At 42.5% G+C, this 21033-nt stretch overlaps 2 protein-coding genes across 5 annotated transcripts in view; one reads left to right on the top strand and one right to left on the bottom strand.

The window, feature by feature from the left end:
• The first annotated feature begins 3721 nt into the window (after positions 1-3721).
• The window catches only part of TFCP2 (transcription factor CP2), a 63133-nt gene continuing 45821 nt past the window's right edge, over positions 3722-21033 (top strand). For 2 of the 4 annotated variants that reach the window (XM_047786637.1, XM_047786636.1), the window contains exon 1: positions 3722-4550. In XM_047786637.1, the coding sequence (XP_047642593.1) occupies positions 4429-4550 (122 nt within the window). In that variant the 5' untranslated portion in view covers positions 3722-4428. The remainder of the gene's footprint in view (positions 4551-21033) is intronic. The other 2 variants (XR_007135809.1, XM_047786638.1) reach the window with 1 other exon arrangement.
• On the bottom strand, positions 4987-20020 carry LOC125131604 (60S acidic ribosomal protein P1-like). Its single transcript, XM_047788392.1, has 2 exons — positions 19675-20020; positions 4987-5024 (listed from the first exon to the last, which is right to left on the bottom strand). Exons 1-2 carry the CDS (start codon positions 20018-20020, stop codon positions 4987-4989), a joined length of 384 nt encoding a protein of 127 aa, XP_047644348.1.

Genomic DNA, 21033 nt, shown 5'->3' with positions numbered 1-21033 from the left:
GCATGGCATGGTGGCGGGATGCCCAGACTGCAAGGTTAGTCAGTCATGCTTTCACCACTGGGTGATTTTGGGTAAGCCAATTAATTTTTCTGAGCCTCAGTTTCCTTACGCATGAAATGAATCTAAAAATGATACCTTCCTGGAGTCCCCATAGTGGCTCAGCAGAAACGAATCCACTAGTATCCATGAGGACACAGGTTTGATCCCTGGCCTCATTCAGTGGGTTATGGATCCAGCGTTGCCATGAGCTGTGGTGCAGGTTGCAGGTATGGCTTGGATCCTGAGTTGCTATGGCTGTGGCGGCCTGGGAACCTCCATATGCTGTGGGTAGGACCCTAAAAAGACAAAAATAAACAAATAAATAAATAAAAGTGGTAACTTCCTTACAGGGCTGATGTGAGGATAAAATAATATCCACAAAGCACCTAGTCAGGGCTTGGTACCTAGGAAGGGCTCAATAAATATGAGCCTGTCATCGTTATTAGCCTTTATTAACTCTGTAACTATGTAGTTTCTATACCATCAGTAGGGAGACGCCACTGTAGGAAAAGCCCAGCTAAGAAAATCAAAGACCTGGGCTGTAGTTCCTGGCTCCAGCTGCTATGTTATGTAATATTTTTTACATATTCAGGAATACAATTTTTTTGGTAAGTTATGAAGCATAATGATGAAATAATCACCCACGGACTTACCACTCAACATAACTGTTACTAGGACTCCCATTGTGGTTCAGTGGTTAATGAACCCTACTAGTATCCATGAGGACATGGGTTTGATCCCTGGTCTCGCTCAGTGGGTTAAAGAACCGGTGCTTACTGTGGTACACCCTGTGAACTGCGGTGTAGGTCACAGACGCGGCTCAGATCCTGCATTGCTGTGGCTCTAGCGAAGACTGGCAGCTACAGCTCTGATTGGATTCCTAGCCTGGGAACTTCCATGTGCCACGGGTGCAGCCCTAGAAAATACAAAAAAAAAAAAAAAAAAAAAGCAAAAATAAGCAAACAGAAAAAAACCCAAATTTTACAAGGGCTAAATTAGACTATGTGTGTATTAAAGTGCTACTAGGAGTTCCTGCTGTGGCTCAGTGGGTTAAGAATCTAACTGCAGGAGTTCCCGTCGTGGCGCAGCGAATCCGACTAGGAACCATGAGGTTGCGGGTTTGATCCCTTGCCCTTGCTCAGAGGGTTAACGATCCGGCGTTGCCGTGAGCTGTGGTGTAGGTTGCAGACACAGCTCGGATCCCGCGTTGCTGTGGCTCTGGTGTAGGCCGGTGGCTACAGCTCCGATTAGACCTCTAGCCTGGGAACCTCCATATGCCGCGGGAGTGGCCCAAGAAATAGCAAAAAGACAAAAAACAAACAAACAAACAAACAAACAAAAAAAGAATCTAACTGCAGTGGCTTGGGTCACTGCAGAGGAACAGGTTAGATCCCTGGCCCGGTGCAGGGGCTTAAAGGATCCCATGTTGCTGCAGGGCAGATTCAACTCCCAGCCAGGGAACTTCCATATGCCACAAGTGTGGCTATTAAAGAAAAACAAAAGTGCTACTAACACCATAGCATGTCAAACAAGGTAAGCTAGTGTTTTCAAACAGGATGATAATAATAATACCAACTCTATCTTAACAGAGAAACAGAAATGAGCTAGTAGGAGACTTGAGCTAATATTTACTGAATATTTGTATTTATGTGGCATCTTTGTACTTCATTTAGTGCTCACAAAAATTTTAATAGGAGGTATTATTTATTTTAATAAATAATTAAAATAATTATTTTAATAGGAGGTATTAATAGGTCAGAGATCAAACCTGTGTCCTTTTGGATACTAGTCAGATTCATTTCTACTGAGCCACCACAGGAACTGCTGTTTATAAAGTCTTGCTTTAAAAGGATTTTGAGGAGTTCCCCTCGTGACTCAGCAGGTTACCAACCCAACTAATATCCATGAGCATGTGGGTTGGATCCCTGGCCTCGATCAGTGGGTTAGGGATCCAGACTTGCTATGGCTGTGGTGTAGGCTGGCAGCTGCAGCTCTGATTCAACCCCAGGCCTGGAAACTTCCATATGCTGCAGGTGTGGCCCTGAAAAGCAAAATAATAATAACAATAATAAATTTTAAAAATGAAATGGATTTTGGGAGTTCCTGTCATGGTTTAGCAGTAACAAACCTGACTAGGATCCACTAGGTTGCAGGTTCAATCCCTGGCCTCGTTCAGCGGGTTAAGGATCCGGCATTGCCGTGAGCTGTAGTGTAGGTTGCAGATGTGGCTGGGATCCTGGGTTGCTGTGGCTGTGGTGTAGGCTGGCAACTATAGCTCCAATTTGACCCCTAGCCTGGGAACCTCCATATGCCGCAGTGCAGCCTAAAAAGCAAAAAGTAAAAGGGATTTTGATTATGACGTCTCTCTTTTCATCTCTGAGCCCAAGACCTATTCCTTTACAGCCCCCCCCCCCACAAATAATTTTGAGATAAAACTGGCTTAGGGAGAGGAAATGACTTAAAGAGATATTAAATGATTTGTGAATGAACCAGAATTAGACTCCAAGCTTATTAAGGTAAGAAGATGGATAAGCCAGAGCCCTCAAAGAGAGAGGACTCTGGCTGAAATTGTGGGCACTCTGTGAAATTCCTGTCAATCTGTCGTTTCTTTCTTTCCTTTTTTTTTTTTTTGTCTTTCTCTTTTTAGGGCCGCAGGAGCGCATATGGTGGTTCCCAAGCTCGAATCAGAGCTACAGCTGGTCGGGCCTACACCACAGCCAGAGCGAATGGGGATACCAGCTGCATCTGCAACTTAAACCGCGGCTCAAGGCAATGCAGGATCCAAGCCGAGTCTGCGACCAACACCACAGGTAACAGCAACGCCGGGCAACGCCAGATCCTTAACCCACTGAGCAAAGCAAGGAATGGAACCTGCACCCTCATGGTTCCTAGTCGGATTCGTGTCCCCTGCGCCACGACGGGAACTCCCATACCATCATGTTTTAAAAACTTTCACCTAGGAGTTCCCGTCGTGGCTCAGCGGTTAAGGACTCCGACTAGGAACCATGAGGTTGCAGGTTCGATCCCTGGCCTTGCTCAGTGGGTTCAGGATCCGGCGTTGCGGTGGGCTTGGTATAGGTCGCAGACGCAGCTCGGATCCCAGGTTGCTGTGGCTGTGGTGTAGGCCAGCATCTACAGCTCCGCTTAGCCCCCTAGCCTGGGAACCTCTATATGCCGCGGGAGCGGCCCTAGAAAAAGGCAAAAGACAGAAACAAAACAAAACAAAACAACAAAAAACTTTCACCCATCACATACTATCCTGTAGGAAAGTATTAGGGAGAATGTGGAAGATAAAAAGACTATCGAAGGAAGTAGGATTTTAACAGTCTTGACCTCTGGAGAGGTGAGTTTAAGGAGAGAGTATTCCAGGAGAAAACAAGCGTTTATTAGGAGCGTTTGTGTAACAGTCAAGAGTCAGCCAGGGATCGATGTGGGTTCAGTAAGACTAGAGTGAAGATTCAAACCGCGCCTTAGGGCGCTGACGCGACACTGTGCAGACACCTTAACTCAGGTAGTTGCAAGGAGGGACGTCTAAACGAGGCCACCTGACGCACGCAGCGTCCTTTTCCAGATCGCCCTGCCCAACGCCGGGGGCGGAGAGCCGTGGCGTAACCAGCCTATCTTGACTGCCGAGGTCAGCGAAGTTGCTTCTTCATTGGCTAACGTCAGTGTGACGTCACGGTCGCCGGACGGACGAAGGAAGAGGGCGCCATGATTGGTTGGCGCTGGGGCGGCGGGCGGTGGAGGAGCCTGGCGAGTCAGGGTTTCAAGCCAGCGCTGGGCTTTCTCCATCCTTGTTTCGAGGCCCTGGGGGGGCTGCAGAGGGTGGGGAGTCAGCTCAGCGGAAACCTAGATTTGGTTCTAAGAGCCATGGGAGTGAGAAGGGGTGACCGGAAGTGATCTTGGGACTGACCGGAAGAGAGGCCTGGAGGGGGAAGAGAGAGTGGATCCCGGGAGGGAGGGGGCTACTAGCAGAAAGGGGCGGGGGAAAGGTGCAAAAGCGGCGTGGGAGTGCTGAGTAGGCGGCGGGTTGCTCCTGCGATTCTGTTTGGAAAGTAGCGAGTGACCACCGCGAGCACAAGAGAGTGCGAGGAGTCCAGAGTTGCCTCTTGGCAGTCTGGAAGAGTTAAGTCAAAGGACCCTCTCTTTGCTGCAGAGAGCTGGTGGGTAGGGATTTTGGAAGTCACGGAAGCCAAGAGCGAGGACTCCAGGGTTCGGGAGATTGTGTGGGCTTTGGGGGTCGGGCTTGGGGGTGGCTCCTGGGTACTGCGTGGAAGATCTTGGTTTGTAGTTTTCTACAGTTCTTGCAGTCTTGCCCCCGTTGGGTAGAATCACACTACTCGCCTTTCTACAAGAAACGGTGTCTTCTGGGGCAAGGAAGGAGCCAGGATGGCCTGGGCTCTGAAGCTGCCTCTGGCCGATGAGGTGATTGAATCCGGGCTGGTGCAGGACTTTGATGCTAGTCTATCCGGGATCGGCCAGGAACTGGGTGCTGGTGCCTATAGCATGAGGTGAGTGAGATTTTTCCAGACCCTGCACCTTTTGAATAACAAAGGCAAGATAGAGAATAAGGGGGGGGGGTGAATAGAGTTAGAGAATCTCTCTGCAGTTAGAGAAGAGGAACTTACTTCTTTTGTTGTTATGAGTAGTGAATATTGTGCTAGAAATGGAAAAAGAGATTGTAGGCAGTGTCAAGAAGAATGACTCTTGATTGGGAACCAGATGAATGTTGAGAGGCTGTTGTGCCAGTAGGGGTGACTTGGAGACTTTGGGGGAGGGGGTGTGGGTAGGTTGCACTAGACTTGTCTGGAGAGGCCACATTGAACATATGAGACATGTTTAGGGAGTTGGAATTTCATGATGAATATGGATTGACTGCTTCTTGGGAGAAAATGTGAGACCTTAATGAAGTCCACACACCTGCTTGTCTTAATCTGCTTTAAGGCTTTACTCAATTCCAGGGTTTCTCACTTTTGAAACATAAGCTGTAAATGAAAAGGTGCCCCAAAGAGTTTTTAGATGCTTCTAGACCTTCATATATCAAGCCAAATATTGATAATAAATAAAATTTTCCTTTGAAAGCAACATAACTTCCCATGTAATTTATTTGCATTGGGTAGTGTTCCCCCAGTATAGTTTGTTTCATTTATAAGGTGTTCTGGAATCATGTCTGGAAATGTCACAACATCTGCATTTTAATGTTCAATGGAATATAATTGAGTTTTCACATGCATTGTAAGACTTAATCTAAATGAATCGAAGAGATATTAGAATTTAGCTCTTTAATTAGGTTTATGAGTTTATTGGGGGAGGATGCCTTTTATGGGGAAAGTGGACAAATTTTGCATTCTGTTAGTGAGCTTCCTTCAGAGTTATAAAAGTGAACTTCCTTTCTTTAGCCCCACTAAGCCAAAGTGGACTTTCCTCACTGTAGTAAAATTATGGGTTAGAACTTAACACTTCATCTTCAAGAACCTTTGCTCACAATTAGAATAATAAAGGCTGTCCTTGAAGACATTTTAGTGATTTTTTTCAGGGAAATTTGAGTTTTATCACGAAATGCTCTTAATCTTGAGAAATTTAACTCTAATTTTGTCTGTCCTTGTTTACCTAAGTCTTGCATAAAAATAGGGATTAACTTGGTCTGAAAGTAAATGTCCTGACCCTGAGTTTGCATGTCAGTATCTGACATAACTTTTGATCATTTATGCTGTTGTTCATGGACGATTACTACAGCAGAAAGTTTTGTCTCAGTTATTGGAGTTTAGGATGGAGATAATTAAATATAACTGTACTTGTTCTAAAAATAGTTTCACACCATCTGTAAACATTTGGGCCTCTACAGTGTGCTCTCTTTACCATGCAACCTTATATTAGTGCTTTCCTATCACACCCTCACAAATCTTAGAATGACTTGATTACTTACACATTTAGATTTTTTGTGTGTGTCTTTTTGCCTTTTCTAGGGCCACTCCCGTGGCACATGGAGGTTCCCAGGCTAGGGGTCTAATTTGGAGCTGTGGCCACCAGCCTATGCCAGAGCCACAGCAATGCCAGATCCAAGCCGCATCTGCGACCTACATCACAGTTCACGGCAATGCCGGATCCTTAACCCACTGAGCAAGGGAAGGGATCGAACCCGCCACCTCATGCTTCCTAGTCGATTCGTTAACCACTACACTCAAATCCTCGAGTTTTCAAACATCATTTTATGTTTTCCTAACAGCACAATGTGCAAAAGCTTTTTTCTTCTTACAAATTTTTTCCTTTGCTCTTTTTTGTGCATTCTGTTGCTCTTAGAGTTCTCTTACAGAAATTTAATCATTTGCATTGATCTGTATAATTAGATATTAGTTCTCAAGCTTTAGTATTTATGAGAGTCATCTGGAATACTTATAAAAAGTAATTTCCATTGTCCCATCTTTGGTGATTGTCTGGGGCACAGACCAGAAATCTGATTTTTTAAAAAAACAGGTTTTTAGGTGATTTTGATTTGATGCACATAGCCTGGGGACCACATTTTGAGAAACACTGACTGGAGGAATTGCTGTACTCAAAGACAGTCTTTGCTCTCCCTGTTTCTTCTTTTAACTAAACCTGCGGTTGCTTTTCCTACACCTTTGTTAGGGAAAATGTTCTTTGACAAGCAAATTGTTTTTCTTAAAGTATTTGTTTTACCCTCATTTGCTTATTTCTACTGCATCTTATAATGGTTTCGGTTCACATTTATTTGTCTTGCTCTCTCACTCTCTCTCTATATATATATACGTATATATATCTTTTTTTTTTTTTTTTTTGTCTTTTTAGGGCCACTCCTGCAGAATATGGAAATTCCCAGGCTATGGGTTGAATCAGAGCCGTAGCCACTGGCCTACACCACAGCCACACGGGATCTGAGCCACGTCTTTGCGACCTACACCATAGCTCACAGCAATGCCGGATCCTTAACCCACTGAGCAGTGACAGGGATCGAACCCACATCCTCATGGATACCAGTCAGATTCGTTTCCGCTGAACCACAATGGGAACTCCAGTCTATATTTTGTAACGATCCATCTCAGCTGGATTTCTGCTTTTGATTCTTGATCTGTCACTGTATTCAGTAATTCTGAATTCTTAACATAAGTGGCCCTTTAGTAGTCTCCTTCCTTTTTTCCTCACATTTTAATACATGGCACAAACTTGATCGTTAAAATAAAGGCAATTCCCTGAAAACATGCTGAGTGAAAGAAGTGAATCAGAAAAGACTACATGTGATTCCATTCCTTTGAAATGTCCAGAATAGGCAAGCCTGTGGAGACAGAAAGTAGATTAGTGGTTGACCAGAGCCGTGGGGAGTGACTGCTCCTGGGTACTGGGTTTTTTTGGAGGGAGGTGATAAACATGTTTTAAAGTTGTGGTGATGATTGCATATCTCTGTGACTACAGTAAAGAAATATTGCACTTTACATGAGTGAATTGTATCTTAATAATGCTGTTTTTAAAAAGAGTAAAGAAGTTTAAAATTTTGTTTAACATATTTTTTCACACATGTTGGAGGATAATGTGAAAAAGAGTCTATGTAAATGTATAACTGGGTCACATTGCTGTACAGCAGAAATTAACGGAACATTGTATATCAACTGTAATTAAAAAAAATACTTTTTTCTGGAGTTCCTGTCGTGGCGCAGTGGAGGCGAATCTGACTAGGAGCTATGAGGTTGCAGGTTCAGTCCCTGGCCTCGCTTAGGGGGTTAAGGATCTGGCATTGTCTTGAGCCGTGGTGTATGTCACACCATACATCCCGTGTTGCTGTGGCTGTGGTGTAGGCTGGCAGCTGCAGCTCCGATTCAACCCCAGCCTGGGAATCTCCATATGCCGTGGGTGCGGCCCTAAAAAGCAAAAAATAAAAATAAATAAAATATTTTTCCCTTTCTTTTTTTAAGAGTTGAGGTGAAATTCATATAACACAAAGTTCACTATTTTAAAGTGAACAATTTAGTGGCATTTAGTATGTTCACAGTGTTGTGCAACCACCACCTCTAGTTCCAGAACATTTTCATCACCCCCAAAGAAAGCCTCGTACCTGTTAAGCAGTTGCTCCCTGTTTCTCCCTCCCTTCCCTCCTTGGTAACCACTAACATGCGTTCTTGCTCTATGGGTTTGCCTATTCTGGATTTCTCGTAAATGGAGTTATATAATGTGAGCCACGTCTGTGACCTACCCCAGAGCTCACGGCAACGCCTGATCCTTAACCCACTGAACGAGGCCAGAGATTGAACCTGCAACCTCATGGTTACTAGTCAGATTTGTTTGCACTGTGCCACAAAGGAAACAATCCAACCCAGTCACACATACATATATACATTCCTTTTCTCACATTATCTTCCGTCATGCTCCATCATTAGTGACTAGATATAGTTCCCAGTGCTATACAGCAGGATCTCATTGCTTATCCATTCCAAAGACAATAGTTTGTGCATTATGTTTATGGAGGAAATGTTTGTAAACATTTGTGAGCAAGTTTCTATGCAGACATAGTTTTTTTCTGTTACCAATACTCCCTTTTTTCCATTTTTAAAAATTAAAATATAATTAATTTACTCTTGTGCCAATTTTTGCTGTACTGCAAAGTGACTCAGTTATATATGTACAGTTTTTTTAATTTCATGGAACAGGAGTTCCCACTGTGGCTCAGTGGGTTAAGAACCTGACTAGTATCCATGAGGACGCTAGTTCGACAGTAGGAACTCCAGGTTCTTTTTTTTTTAAATATTATATTCCATCATAGTCTATCTCAGGAGATTGGATATAGTTTCCTGTGCTATGCAGTAGGACCTTGTTGTTTATTATACATAGGGTTTTTTTGTTTTCTATTTTTGTTTTTTTCAGGGCTGTACCCGAGGCATATGGAAGTTCTCAGGCTAGTGGTCAAATTGAAGCAGCAGCAGCTGCTGGACTGTACCATAGCCACAGCAACACAGGATCCGAGCCATGTCTGTAACCTACACCACAGCTCATGGCAATGCTGGATCCTTCACCCACTGAGGGAGGCCAGGGATTGAACCTTCGTCCTCATGGATACTAGTCAGAGATTTGTTTCTACTGAGCCATGATGGGAACTCCCCCCAGACATAGTTTTTAATGACGTATAATTAACATAAAGCATTGTGTTAGTTTTAGGTGTACAACATAATTATTTAGTATTTGTATATTTTCCAAAATGATTACCACAGTAAGTCTAATTAACATCCATTACTACATATGGTTACAAAATGTCTTTTTTTTCTTGTGATGTGAACTTTTAGGGTTTAATCTTTTAGCAGCTTAAAAATATGCAATACAGTATTGTTAACTATAGTCACCACCCTGTACTAGGCATTTGTTTTTATTTCTCCTGGTTATATATCTAGAATTGGAATTATTGAGCCATCTGATAATTCTACACTTGTTGTTGTCTTAATCTCAACTTTTTTTTGTGTGTGTGTGTGTTTGTGGGAGAGGGCGAGCGTGTCCCCCTACTCCTCCGCCATCTTGTCCTCTCTCCACCCTTCTTTTTTATTTATTTATTTTTATTTTTATTTTTTGTCTTTTTTTTTTTTTTTTGCTATTTCTTTGGGCTACTCCCGTGGCATATGGAGGTTCCCAGGCTAGGGGTCAAATTGGAGCTGCAGCCACTGGCCTACACCAGAGTCACAGCAGCGCGGGATCCGAGCCGCGTCTGCAACCTACACCACAGCTCACGGCAACGCCGGATCGTTAACCCACTGAGCAAGGCCAGGGATCGAACCAGCAACCTCATGGTTCCTAGTCGGATTCGTTAACCACTGCGCCACGATGGGAACTCCTCAACTTTTTTTTTTTTTTAACTCAATTTTATTACATTTATAGGTGTACAACGATCATCACAACCAAATTTTATAGCATTTCCATCCCCAACCCTCAGTGCATCCCCCCACCCGTCAACCTGTCTCATTTAGAAACCATAAATTTTTCAAAGTCTGGGAGTCAGTATCTGTTCTGCAAAGAAGTTCATTGTGTCCTTTTTTTAGATTCCACATGTAAGTGATAGCATTTGATGTTGGTGTCTCACTGTCTGACTGACTTCACTTAGCATGATAATTTCTAGGTCCATCCATGTTGCTGCAAATGTTAACTTTTTTTTTGGGGGGGGAATTTAAAGAGTATTTTTTCAGAGCAGTTTTAGGTTCACAGCAATATTGCGAAGGTATAGAAATTTCCCATATACCCCAGCCTCTGCCCATGCATAGCCTCCCCTGTTACCAACATGTCCCACCTGAGTGGTACATACTCTATAATTACATTGATGAGCCTACGCTGACACATCATAATCACCCAGAGTCCCTGGTTTGCCTTTGAGTTAACTCTTGGTATTGAATGCTCTCTAGGTTTGGACAAATATTTAAGGACATGTATCCATCACTACAGTAATATAAAGACTGTTTTCAGTACCCTAAAAATCCTCTGTGCCTTGTCTATTCGTTCCCCCACCCTTTGCTACTGTTGATCTTTTTACTGTCTCCGTAGTTTTGCCTTTTTTCAGAAGGTCATATAACTGGAATTATATGATATATAGCCCTTTTCACATTGGCTTCTTTCACTTACTGATATTCCTCCATCATTTCATAGCTTGATAGCCTCTCTTCTTTCTTTCTTTTAGCACTGAATAATATATCATTGTTTATATGTACCACAGTTTATTTATCCGTTCACCTACTGAAGGACATCTTGGTTGCTTCCAAGTTTTGGTGTCGTAAATAAAGCTGTTCTAAACACCTGTGTGCAGATAGTTTTCATCTAAGAATCTATTGCCAAATCCAAGATTCTAAGGATATACCCTGTTTTCTTCTGGGACTTTGTAACTTAAGCTCTTATGTTTAGGTCACTCATCCATTTTGAGTTAATTTTTGTATCTGAAGTGAGGTAGGGGTCCAGCTTCCTTTGTTTGCACGTGGGTATACAGTTGTCTCAGCCATTTGTTTATGTTCTTTGTAGCCACACTGAAAATCAAATGGCCATACATGTGAAGATTTTTTTGTGGACTCTTAGTTCTATTCCATTGGTGGATATGTCTGTTTTGCCAGTACCGCTCTTTGGATAACTGTAGCTTTTTAATAAGTTCTGAAATGGAAAAATATTATTCCTCTTATTTTGTTTTTCTTTTTCAGTTTTTTTTTCTGTTCATACAAATTTGAGGGTAAGCTTTTCTATGTCTGCAGAATAGGCTGCTGGAATTTTTTTTTTTTTTTTTTTTTAACTTCTCCGTGGCATATGGAATTCCTGGGCCAGGGATCAGATCCAGGCCAGGGATCAGATCTGACCTCAGTCATGACCTCTGCTACAGTTGCAGCAATGCAGGATCCTTTAACCCACTGTGCTGGGCCAGGATCAAACCTTCGTCCTGGTGCTGCAGAGACGCCACTGATCCTGTTGTGCCACAGCAGGAACTCCCTCTCAGTGTTTTAGATTCTTATATTTGGGGGCTCTCTTGTTTGGGTGTGTACATGTTCACAGTTTTCTTGATAAATTGACTTTATGTTGGCCATATCTGGGGCATGTAGAAGCTCCTGGGTCAAGGTCAAACCCAAGCTGTAGCAGCGACCTGAGCCACAGCAGTGGCAACCCTGGATCCTTAACCAGAGCTACCAGGGAACTCGTAAATTGGCCTTTGAAATCAATGTAAAATGCCCTTTGTGTCTCTTAACATTTTTTAACTCAAGTTCTCTTTTGTCTGATAGTTGTACAGTCAGTCCAGATCCCTTTTTGTTACTGTTTGCGTGGAATTATCTTTTTCCATTCTCTCGTTTTCACCTTGTTGTGTGTTGTATCTAAAGTGAGTCTTTTGTGAAGTTTCTGTCGTGGCGCTGTGCAAACGAATCCGACTAGGAGCCATGAGTTGCAGGCTCAATCCCTGGCCTCGCTCAGTGGGTTAAGGATCTGGCCTTGCTGTGAGCTGTGGTGTAGGTCGCAGATGCAGCTCGGATCTGGTGTTGCTGTGGCTGTGGCGTAGGCTGGCAGCTGCAGCTCCAATTAGACCCCTGGCCTGTGAACCTCCATATGCCATGGGTGCAGCCCTAAGGAGACAAAAAAATAAAAATACAAAAATACAAAAATTTTTAGAAAGTGCACCTTTTCTGAGCAGAATGTAGTTGGCCTTTTTTTCCTCTCATCTTTTCTGCCAATCTTTGTTTTTAATTGGTGAATTAATCCATTTGTACTTAGTGATAATGAAGGGTTTATTTCTGCTTTTGTGCTTTTTTTTTACTCAATGAATTTTATTACATTTATAATTGTACAACAATCATCACAACCAAATTTTATAGCATTTCCATCCCCAACCCTCAGTGCATCCCCCCACCCGTCAACCTGTCTCATTTGGAAACCATAAATTTTTCAAAGTCTGTGAGTCAGTATCTGTTCTGCAAAGAAGTTCATTGTGTCCTTTTTTTAGATTCCACATGTAAGTGATAGCATTTGATGTTGATGTCTCATTGTCTGACTTCACTTAGCATGATAATTTCTAGGTCCATCCATGTTGCTGCAAATGCCATTTTTTTCCTTTTAATGGCTGAGTAATATTCCATTGTGTATATATACCACATCTTCTTGATCCACTCCTCTGTCGATGGACATTTAGGTTGTTGCCATGTCTTGGCTATTGGATAGAGTCCTGCAGTGAACATCTGAGTACATGTGTCTTTTCGAGTCATGGTTTTCTCTGGATAGATGCCCAGGAGTGGGATTGCTCAATCAAATGGTAATTCTGTTTTTAGTTTTCTGAGGAATCTCCATACTGTTTTCCACAGAGGTTGCACCAATTTACATTCCCACCAACAGTGTAATAGGGTTCCTTTTTCCCCCACACCCTCACCAGCACTTATTGTTTGTAAACTTTTTTGTTGTTGTTGTCTTTTTTTTGCCATTTCTTGGGCCACTCCTGCGGCACATGGAGGTTCCCAGGCTAGGGGTCCAATCGGAGCTGTAGCTGCCGGCCTATGCCAGAACCACAGCAACGTGGGATCCAAGCTGGATCCGAGCCGCGTCTGCAACCTACACCACAGCTCACCGCAACACCGGATCCTTAACCCACTGAGCAAGGCCAGGGATCGAACCTGCAACCTCATGGTTCCTAGTCAGATTCGTTAACCACTGAGCCATGACGGGAACTCCTGTTTGTAAACTTTTTGACGATGGTCATTCTGGCTGGTATAAGGTGGTACCTCCTAGTGGTTTTGATTTGCATTTCTCTAATAATGAGTGATGTTGAACATCTTTTCATGTGTCTGTTGGTCATCTGTATGTCTTCTTTGGAGAATTGTCTATTTAGATCTTTTGCCCATTTTTTGATGGGGTTGTTTGTTTGTTATTGAGCTGCAGAAGGTGTTTATAAATTTTGGAGATTGATCCCTTGTCAATTGTTTCATTTGCAAAGATTTTCTCCCATTCTTTGGTTGTCTTGCTGTTTTGTTTAGGGTTTCCTTTGTTGTGCAGAAACTTTTAAGTTTAATTGTCCCATTTGTTTATTTTTGTTTTTATCGTCATTACGCTAAGAGGTGGATCTGAGAAGATATTTCTGTGGTTTATGTCAGAGAGTGTTTGGCCTATGTTTTTCTCTAAGAGTTTTATAGTATCTGGACTTATATCTAGGTTTTTAATCCATCTTGAGTTTATTTTTCTGTATGGTGTTAGGAAGTGTTCTAATTTCATTCTTTTATATGTGGCTGTCTGGTTTTCCCAGCACCACTTATTGAACAGGCTTGTGCTGTTTGTTTTCTATATATTTTTTATTTCTTAATTCCTTCTTCTTTTGTGTTATATTTTTTCTGTTGTACTATTTTGTTTCCCTCTTCATTTCTTTTTTTTGGTATTTTTTTTCTTTTTATAGCCACACTTGCAGCATATCGAAGTTCCTGGGCTAGGGGTCAAATTAGAGCTGCAGCTGCAGGCATCTGTCTCAGATTGTGGCAACGTGGGATCTTTAACCCACTGAGCGAGACCAAGAATCAAACCCATATCCTCACAATCACTATGTCGGGTTCTTAACTCACCGAGCCCCGTGGGAACTCCTTTTTTGTATATTTTAAAAGTTGGAGTTCTGTGGTACAGTGAGTCAAGGATCCAGCATTGTCACTACAGTGGCTTGGGTCACAGCTGTGGCATGGGTTTGATTCCTGACCTGGGAACTTCCACATGCCATGGGCATAGCCCCCTCTAGAAGTTATTCTTTTAGTGTTTACTGTGGGGATTACAGTTAATATCCTGAGTTTATAGCAGTCTAATTCAAATTGGTGCTAACTTAGCTTCATGAACACACATTAAACTAGACTTATTGTGGTGATCATTTTGCAGTCTGAATATAAATCATTATGTTGTATACTTGAAACTAATATAAATGTCATATGTCAATTATATCTCAATTTTTTAAAAAAAGCATCCATTAACTCTGTTCCTTTCCATTTCCCTTCTTTATGGTGTTATTATCACAAATTATAACTTTATGCATCATGTATCTATTACTATAGACTCATAATTATTGTTTAATGCATTTGTCTTTTAAATCATAAACCATAAACAAAAAGAGAATTACATACCAAAAATACAATATGCTACCTTGCATATTTATCTATGTAGACTTTGTAATGACCTTTATTTCCTTGTGTGACTTTGAGTTACCACCTAGAATTCTTTCATTTACTTTTAGCATTCCTATAGGACAGGTCAAGTAGTGATGAACTGTCTTTTGTTGAGAAATGTCTTGATTTCTCCTTCATTGTAGAATTCTTGCATGATAGTTTTTATTTTTAGCACTTTAAAGATACCATCTGCTGCCTTCTGGCCTACCTTAGTTTCTTTTCTTTTCTTTTCTTTTTTTTTTTTTTGAATTTTTACATTTATAGTTGTCCAATGATCATCACAATCCAGTTTTATAGGGTTTCCATCCCACAACCCCAGTGCATCCCCCCACCTGGCCTACCTTGGTTTCTGATGAGATATTGGCATCAATCTCAGTGAGAGTCCCTCATATATGACGACTTACTTCCTTTCTGCTGCTTTGAATAGTCTCTTTGTGTTTCAACAGTTTGAATATAATGTGTCTTGGTGTGGAATTCTTTGGATTTATCGTCTTGAAATTTGTTGAACTTCTTGGATGTGTAGACATATGTATTTCATCGATTTGGTTCATTCTTGATTATTTCTTTAATTTTTTTTTTTTGTCTTCTTCTCCTGGAATTCCTATAATATGTGTGTTGGTACACCTTTTTTTAAAAAAGTTTCTTTCTTTCTTTTTTTTTTTTTTTGGTCTTTTGTCCTTCTTAGGGCCTCACCTATGCCACATAGAGGTTCCCAGGCTAGGGGTCTAATTGAAGCTGTAGCCATTGGCCTACACCAGAGCCACAGCAACACCAGATCCAAACCGCATCTGTGACCTACACCACAGCTCATAGCAACACTAGATCCTTAACCCACTGAGCGAGGCCAGGGATCGAACCCGCAACCTCATGGTTTCTAGTCAGATTCGTTTCCACTGCTCTATGATGGGAACTCCTGTATATTGGTACACTTAGTGGTGTACCATAGGCCCCTTAGACTCTGTTCATTTTTCTTCATTGCTTTTTCTTTGTACTCCTCAGCCTGAGTAATTTCACTTGTCCTGTCTTCAGGTTCACTGACTCTTTCTTTTGCCTGGTCAATCTGATATTGAATGTCTCTACTGAATTTTTAATTCCAGCTATTATACTTTTGTGTCCGGAATTTCTCTTTGGTACCCTTTCATACTTCTGTCTTTCTATTGCTATTCCATACTTGTTCATAGATTGTTTTGCTGATTTCCTTTAATTATTTGTCCATAATTTCCTTTAGCTCTTTAAACATACTAAAACAGTTAACTTAAGTCTTTGTCTAGTATCTGGACTTGCTTGTGGATGGTTTCTCTCAATTTCTTTTTTCTTGTGAATGGGCTGTATTTTCCTTTGTCTTTGTAATAATGCTTCGTAATTTTTTAAATCAAAGTGTAGTTGGTTTACAATTTTGTATTAGTGTCAGGTGTATAGCAAAATCATTCAGTTATATTTTTTTCAGACTTTTTTTTTTCTTTTTAGGGCCATACCTTTGACACATGGAAGTTACCAGGCTAGGGGTTGAATCAGAGCTGCAGCTGCTGGCCTGTGCCCCAGCCACAACAATGCCGGATCCAGCCATGTCTGTGACCACAGCTCATGGCAATGCAGGATTCTTAACCCACTGGGCAAGGCCAGGGATCAAACCCACATCACTGTGGACACTATGTTGGGTTCTGAACCCACTGAGCCACAACGGGCATTCCCAGAGTTCATTGTTTGTAGACTTTTTTTTGGCTACACCCACAGCAGGTGGAAGTCCCTGGGCCAGGGACTGAATCTGCACTGTAGTTGTGACCTGCACCACAGTTGCAGCAATGTAAGGTCCTTAATCTGCTGTGCCACATAGGAACTTCCAGATTTGTAGGCTTTTTGTGCTAGCCATTCTGACCATGTGAGGTGATCCCTAATTGTGGTTTTGATTTGCATTTCTTTAATAATTAGCAATATTGAGCATTTTTTTCATGTGCCTGTATGCTTTGTAATTTTTGCTGAGAACTTTGTGTTTTGTTTTGTTTTGTTTTTTGTATGGTAATGTCGTAACTCTGGAAATCAGATTCTGCTCCCTCCCTAGAGATTACTGCTGTTTCTTGATGAAAGCTGCAGTTACCTATCTGTTTAGCGACTTACTTTTTTTGTTTGTTTGTTTTTTGGGGGCTGAACCCACAGCGTATAGAAGTACACAGGCTAGGGGTCCAATCAGAGCTGCAGCTGCTGGCCTGTGCCACAGCCACAGCAACGCTGTGGGATCTGAGCCGCACCTGTGACCTACACCACAGCTCCCAGCAATGCTAGATTTTTTAACCACTGAGCAGGGCCAGGGATCGAACCTGAATCTTTAGGGATACTAGAGGGATTCATTACCACTGGGCCATGATGGGAATTCCCCAAGCTATTTTATAAAGAGTATATTTCTTTTTTGTGTGTGTGTGTGTCATGTTTGTGGCATGCAGAAGTTCCTGGGCCAGGAATCAAAACCATGCCACAGCTGGAGTTTCCATTGTGGTGCAGTGGAAACAAATCCAACTAACCATGAGATTGCAGGTTCGATCCCTAGCCTTGCTCAGTGGGTTAAGGATCTGGATTGCCATGAGCTATGGTATAAGTTGCAGATGCGGCTCAGATCCTGCGTTGCTGTGGGGGGTGGCATAGGTATCAGCTGTGGCTCTGATTTGACCCCTACCCTGGGAACTTCCATATGCTGCAGGTGCAGCCCTTAAAAAAAAAAAAAAGGAGTTCCCGTCGTGGCGCAGTGGTTAACGAATCCGACTAGGAACCATGAGGTTGCGGGTTCGGTCCCTGCCCTTGCTCAGTGGGTTAACGATCCGGCGTTGCCGTGAGCTGTGGTGTAGGTTGCAGATGCGGCTCGGATCCCGAGTTGCTGTGGCTCTGGCGTAGGCTGGTGGCTACAGCTCCGATTCAACCCCTAGCCTGGGAACCTCCATATGCCGCGGGAGCGGCCCAAGAAATAGCAACAACAATAACAACAGCAAAAAGACAAAAACAAACAAACAAACAAACAAACAAACAAAAAAAACCACACCACAGTAGTGACCCAAGCCACAGAACTGACAGTGCTGGATCCTTAACCCACTAAGCTGCCAGGGAACTCCCAAGAGTATGTTTCTTGCTTTATATGGTAGCTGAATTCTCTTCTCTTATCTCCATCCTGTCAGTGTCTTGACAGAAATTTCCTTAAATGCTTGGATCCAGTAAGAAAAGAAAAAAAAATGTTCTGTTTCTTTAAATAATCTTGTCTCACTCTGCTAGGAAAACCACTTCAGCCTTAGGGGTTGAAGCAATGCTCAGCCTCTTTGCCAGCTCTTCAGGGATTAAAACCAGTGATCAGGACATATAACCTTGATTTTTAGAGGGCAGGATCCCTATTACCCACCCTTTCAGCAGCAAGCTGCAACAGGATCTTGGGCTGTTGTTCCCACTGCTGCCTACCATGGGTCTGGGAGCTGGAGGATGATAGGTGCTATGCCAAATGCTGAAATTAACTAAAATTTACCAGCCTTTTTCCTCAATAAGCACTCCTTTGGCTACAGAAAGTGTTAGACTAGATTCCAGAGTTTCAAAATAGTTGCTTCAGGCATTTCTGCCAGCTCAATAGTTGTTTTGGAGAAAGGACCAATTCCTAGAGCTTCTTTTTGTTGTTGTTGTTTGTTTTGTTTTGTTTTGCTCTTTTAGGACCACACCCATGGCATATGGAAGTTCCCAGGCTAGGGGTCAAATCGGAGCTGTAGCTGCCGGCCTACACCACAGCCACAGCAATTCAGGATCCAAGCTATGTCTGTGACCTACACCATAGCTCACGGCAACGCCAGATCCTTGACCCACTGAGCAAGGCCAGGGATTGAACCCGCATGCTCATGGATCCTAGTCGGGTTCATTAACCACTGAGCCATGAAGGGAACTCCTCCTAGAGCTTCTTACTCTGCTGTCTTTCATGACCTCTGTCTGTAATCTACTTTTAATTGGTCCAGTGCTGCTTCTAACTCAGCACTCACCACGCCCACCCAGTCTGTTTTCTCCACAGAAACCTTTGTAAGTGTGTGGGATTTTGTTCATTTAAATAAAAAATAACTTCAGACTTGTGGAAGATTTACAAAAATAGTCCAAAGAACTCATGCATGCCCTCCATCCAGATTCCTTAAATGTTAACATTTTACTAAATTTGATTTATCTTTCTTTCTGTCTCTCTTCACACTCCTAAAATTATTTTTTTCTCAACTGTTTAAAAGTAAGTTGCAGTTGTGATGCCCTTTAACACCTAAATACTTCATTGTGTCTTTGTTTTTTTTTTCTGGCCACACCCAGGGCATATGGAAGTTCCCAGGCAAGGGATCAGATCCGAGCCACAGTTGCAGCTTATATCATGGCTGCAGCAACACTGGATCCTTTATTCACTGCACCAGGCTGGAGATCGAACCTGCACTGCCACAGAGACAATGCCATGTCCTTAACCTGCTTGCCACAGTGGGAGCTCCCAATGTGTCTTTTTCTTTTTTGGCCAACCCTCACACAGCATATGAAATTCCCAGGCCAGGGAGCAGATCCAAGTTGAAATTGAAACCTAGACTGAAGCTGTGGCAATGCCAGATTCCTAACCCACTGTGCTGGGCTGGGGTCAAAGCTGCGTCCCAGTGCTCCCAAGATGCCACTGATCCCGTTGCACCACAGTGAGAGCTCCATATCTTATTTTTAAGCAGCAAAGAGCTTAGTTTTTTATTACAGAATGTGTTGTAGAAGTTCAATCAAAAAGACCAAAGCTAGGAGTTCCTGTCATAGCGCAGCGGGAACAAATCCCACTAGGAACCATGAGGTTGCAGGTTTGATCCCTGGCTTCGCTCAGCAGGTTAAGAATCCGGTGTTGCCATGAGCTGTGGTGTAGGTCAAAGACGTGACTTAGATCTGGCTTTGCTGTGGCTGTGGCATAGGAAGGCAGCTACAGCTCCAATCAGACCCCTAGCCTGGGAACTTCCATGTGCCATGTGTGCAGCCCTAAAAAGACAAAAAAAAAAAAGACCAAAGCCCATATCACCATCAGACTCCTGAGATTCTTCTTTCTTTGTTTCTACTTTCTTCCTTTCAGTGGGAGCAGCAGTGGTGGTTGGGGCAGGACCTCTTGCTGGTGCAGCACCAGCTGCTGGGACACGTCCACCAGCACCCACAGTACAGATGAGGCTCCTGATGTTGACATTGGCCAGAGCCTTTGCAAACAAGCCTGGCCAGAAAGGCTCAACATTTACACCTGCTGCTTTAATGAGGATATTGATCTTATCTTCCGTGACTGTCACCTCATCATCGTGCAAGATAAGGACAGAGTAGATGCAGGCAAGCTCTAAGACAGAGGCCATGATGCAGACAAATGCCAGGAGGGCACTGCCGGGCACGGTGCTAGTTGCTGGATGAAGTGAGGGCCTCACCCCAACACGGCCTTAGCTTCCTTGGAAGGGCCAAGCACCTTAGCGGCAGCTGAGGAAAAGCCATGTCTTTTTTTGAAACAAGAAATTTTCTTATGTAACTGTAGTACAGTGATCAAAGTCAGGAACTTGACGCTGACACAGTACTGTTATCTAGCCTATAGCGCTTAGATTTGCCATCGTCTTAGTAACGTCCTTTATAGCAGAATACCCAAGATCATGTGTTGATTCACTTGACATGTCTCTCTTGTCTCCTTTAATCTTTGAATAGTCCTTGAGTCTTTGTATTTTCATGACACTGACAATTTGATGAGTACAAGCCCGTTATTTTTAAGACTATCCCTCAGCTTGGGTTTGTCGTTTCTTTGTGATTAAATTACGTTTATGCACTTTGGGTTATAATACTTAGGAAGTGGTGCTGAGTTCCTTGTGTGTCACATTAGGATGCACGTGCTGCTGTTGATTGGTTCCATTGCTGGCAGTGTTAACTTAGATCATATAGTTAAGATGATGTATGCCATTTTTCCTCCTTGTAAATTTATTATTTTTGTCTTCTGTGATTTAAGTATGTAAATACCTATTTTCAAACTGTTACCTATCAATTTGAGCATTTATTGGTGATTTTTGCCCTTATCAACTATAATTATAATGGGTGCTAATAGATGGTTTTCTAATTATGTTTTCCTTTTAAATTTGTTTGTTGGTTTTCTACTGTAAGAAAGAACTTTTCCTTATTTCTATCAATGTAGCCTCATAAATTCTTACTTTATTCAATAGATTGTAATCTTTTATCCTCTACCTTTTTAAAAAAAAAAAAAATGGCACCACTGGGTGTTCTCCTGTGGCACAATGGATTGGGATCTGGCATTGTCAGTTCAGTGGCTTGGGTCGTTGCTGTGGTACAGGTTAGATTCCTGGCCTTGGAACTTCCACATGCTGTGTCCACA

This window comes from Phacochoerus africanus, chromosome 7 (genome assembly GCF_016906955.1).
Source record: "Phacochoerus africanus isolate WHEZ1 chromosome 7, ROS_Pafr_v1, whole genome shotgun sequence".
Lineage (NCBI taxonomy): Eukaryota > Metazoa > Chordata > Mammalia > Artiodactyla > Suidae > Phacochoerus > Phacochoerus africanus.
Note: the sequence above shows the minus strand (reverse complement) of the source record. Positions and strands in the feature narration are given on the sequence as shown.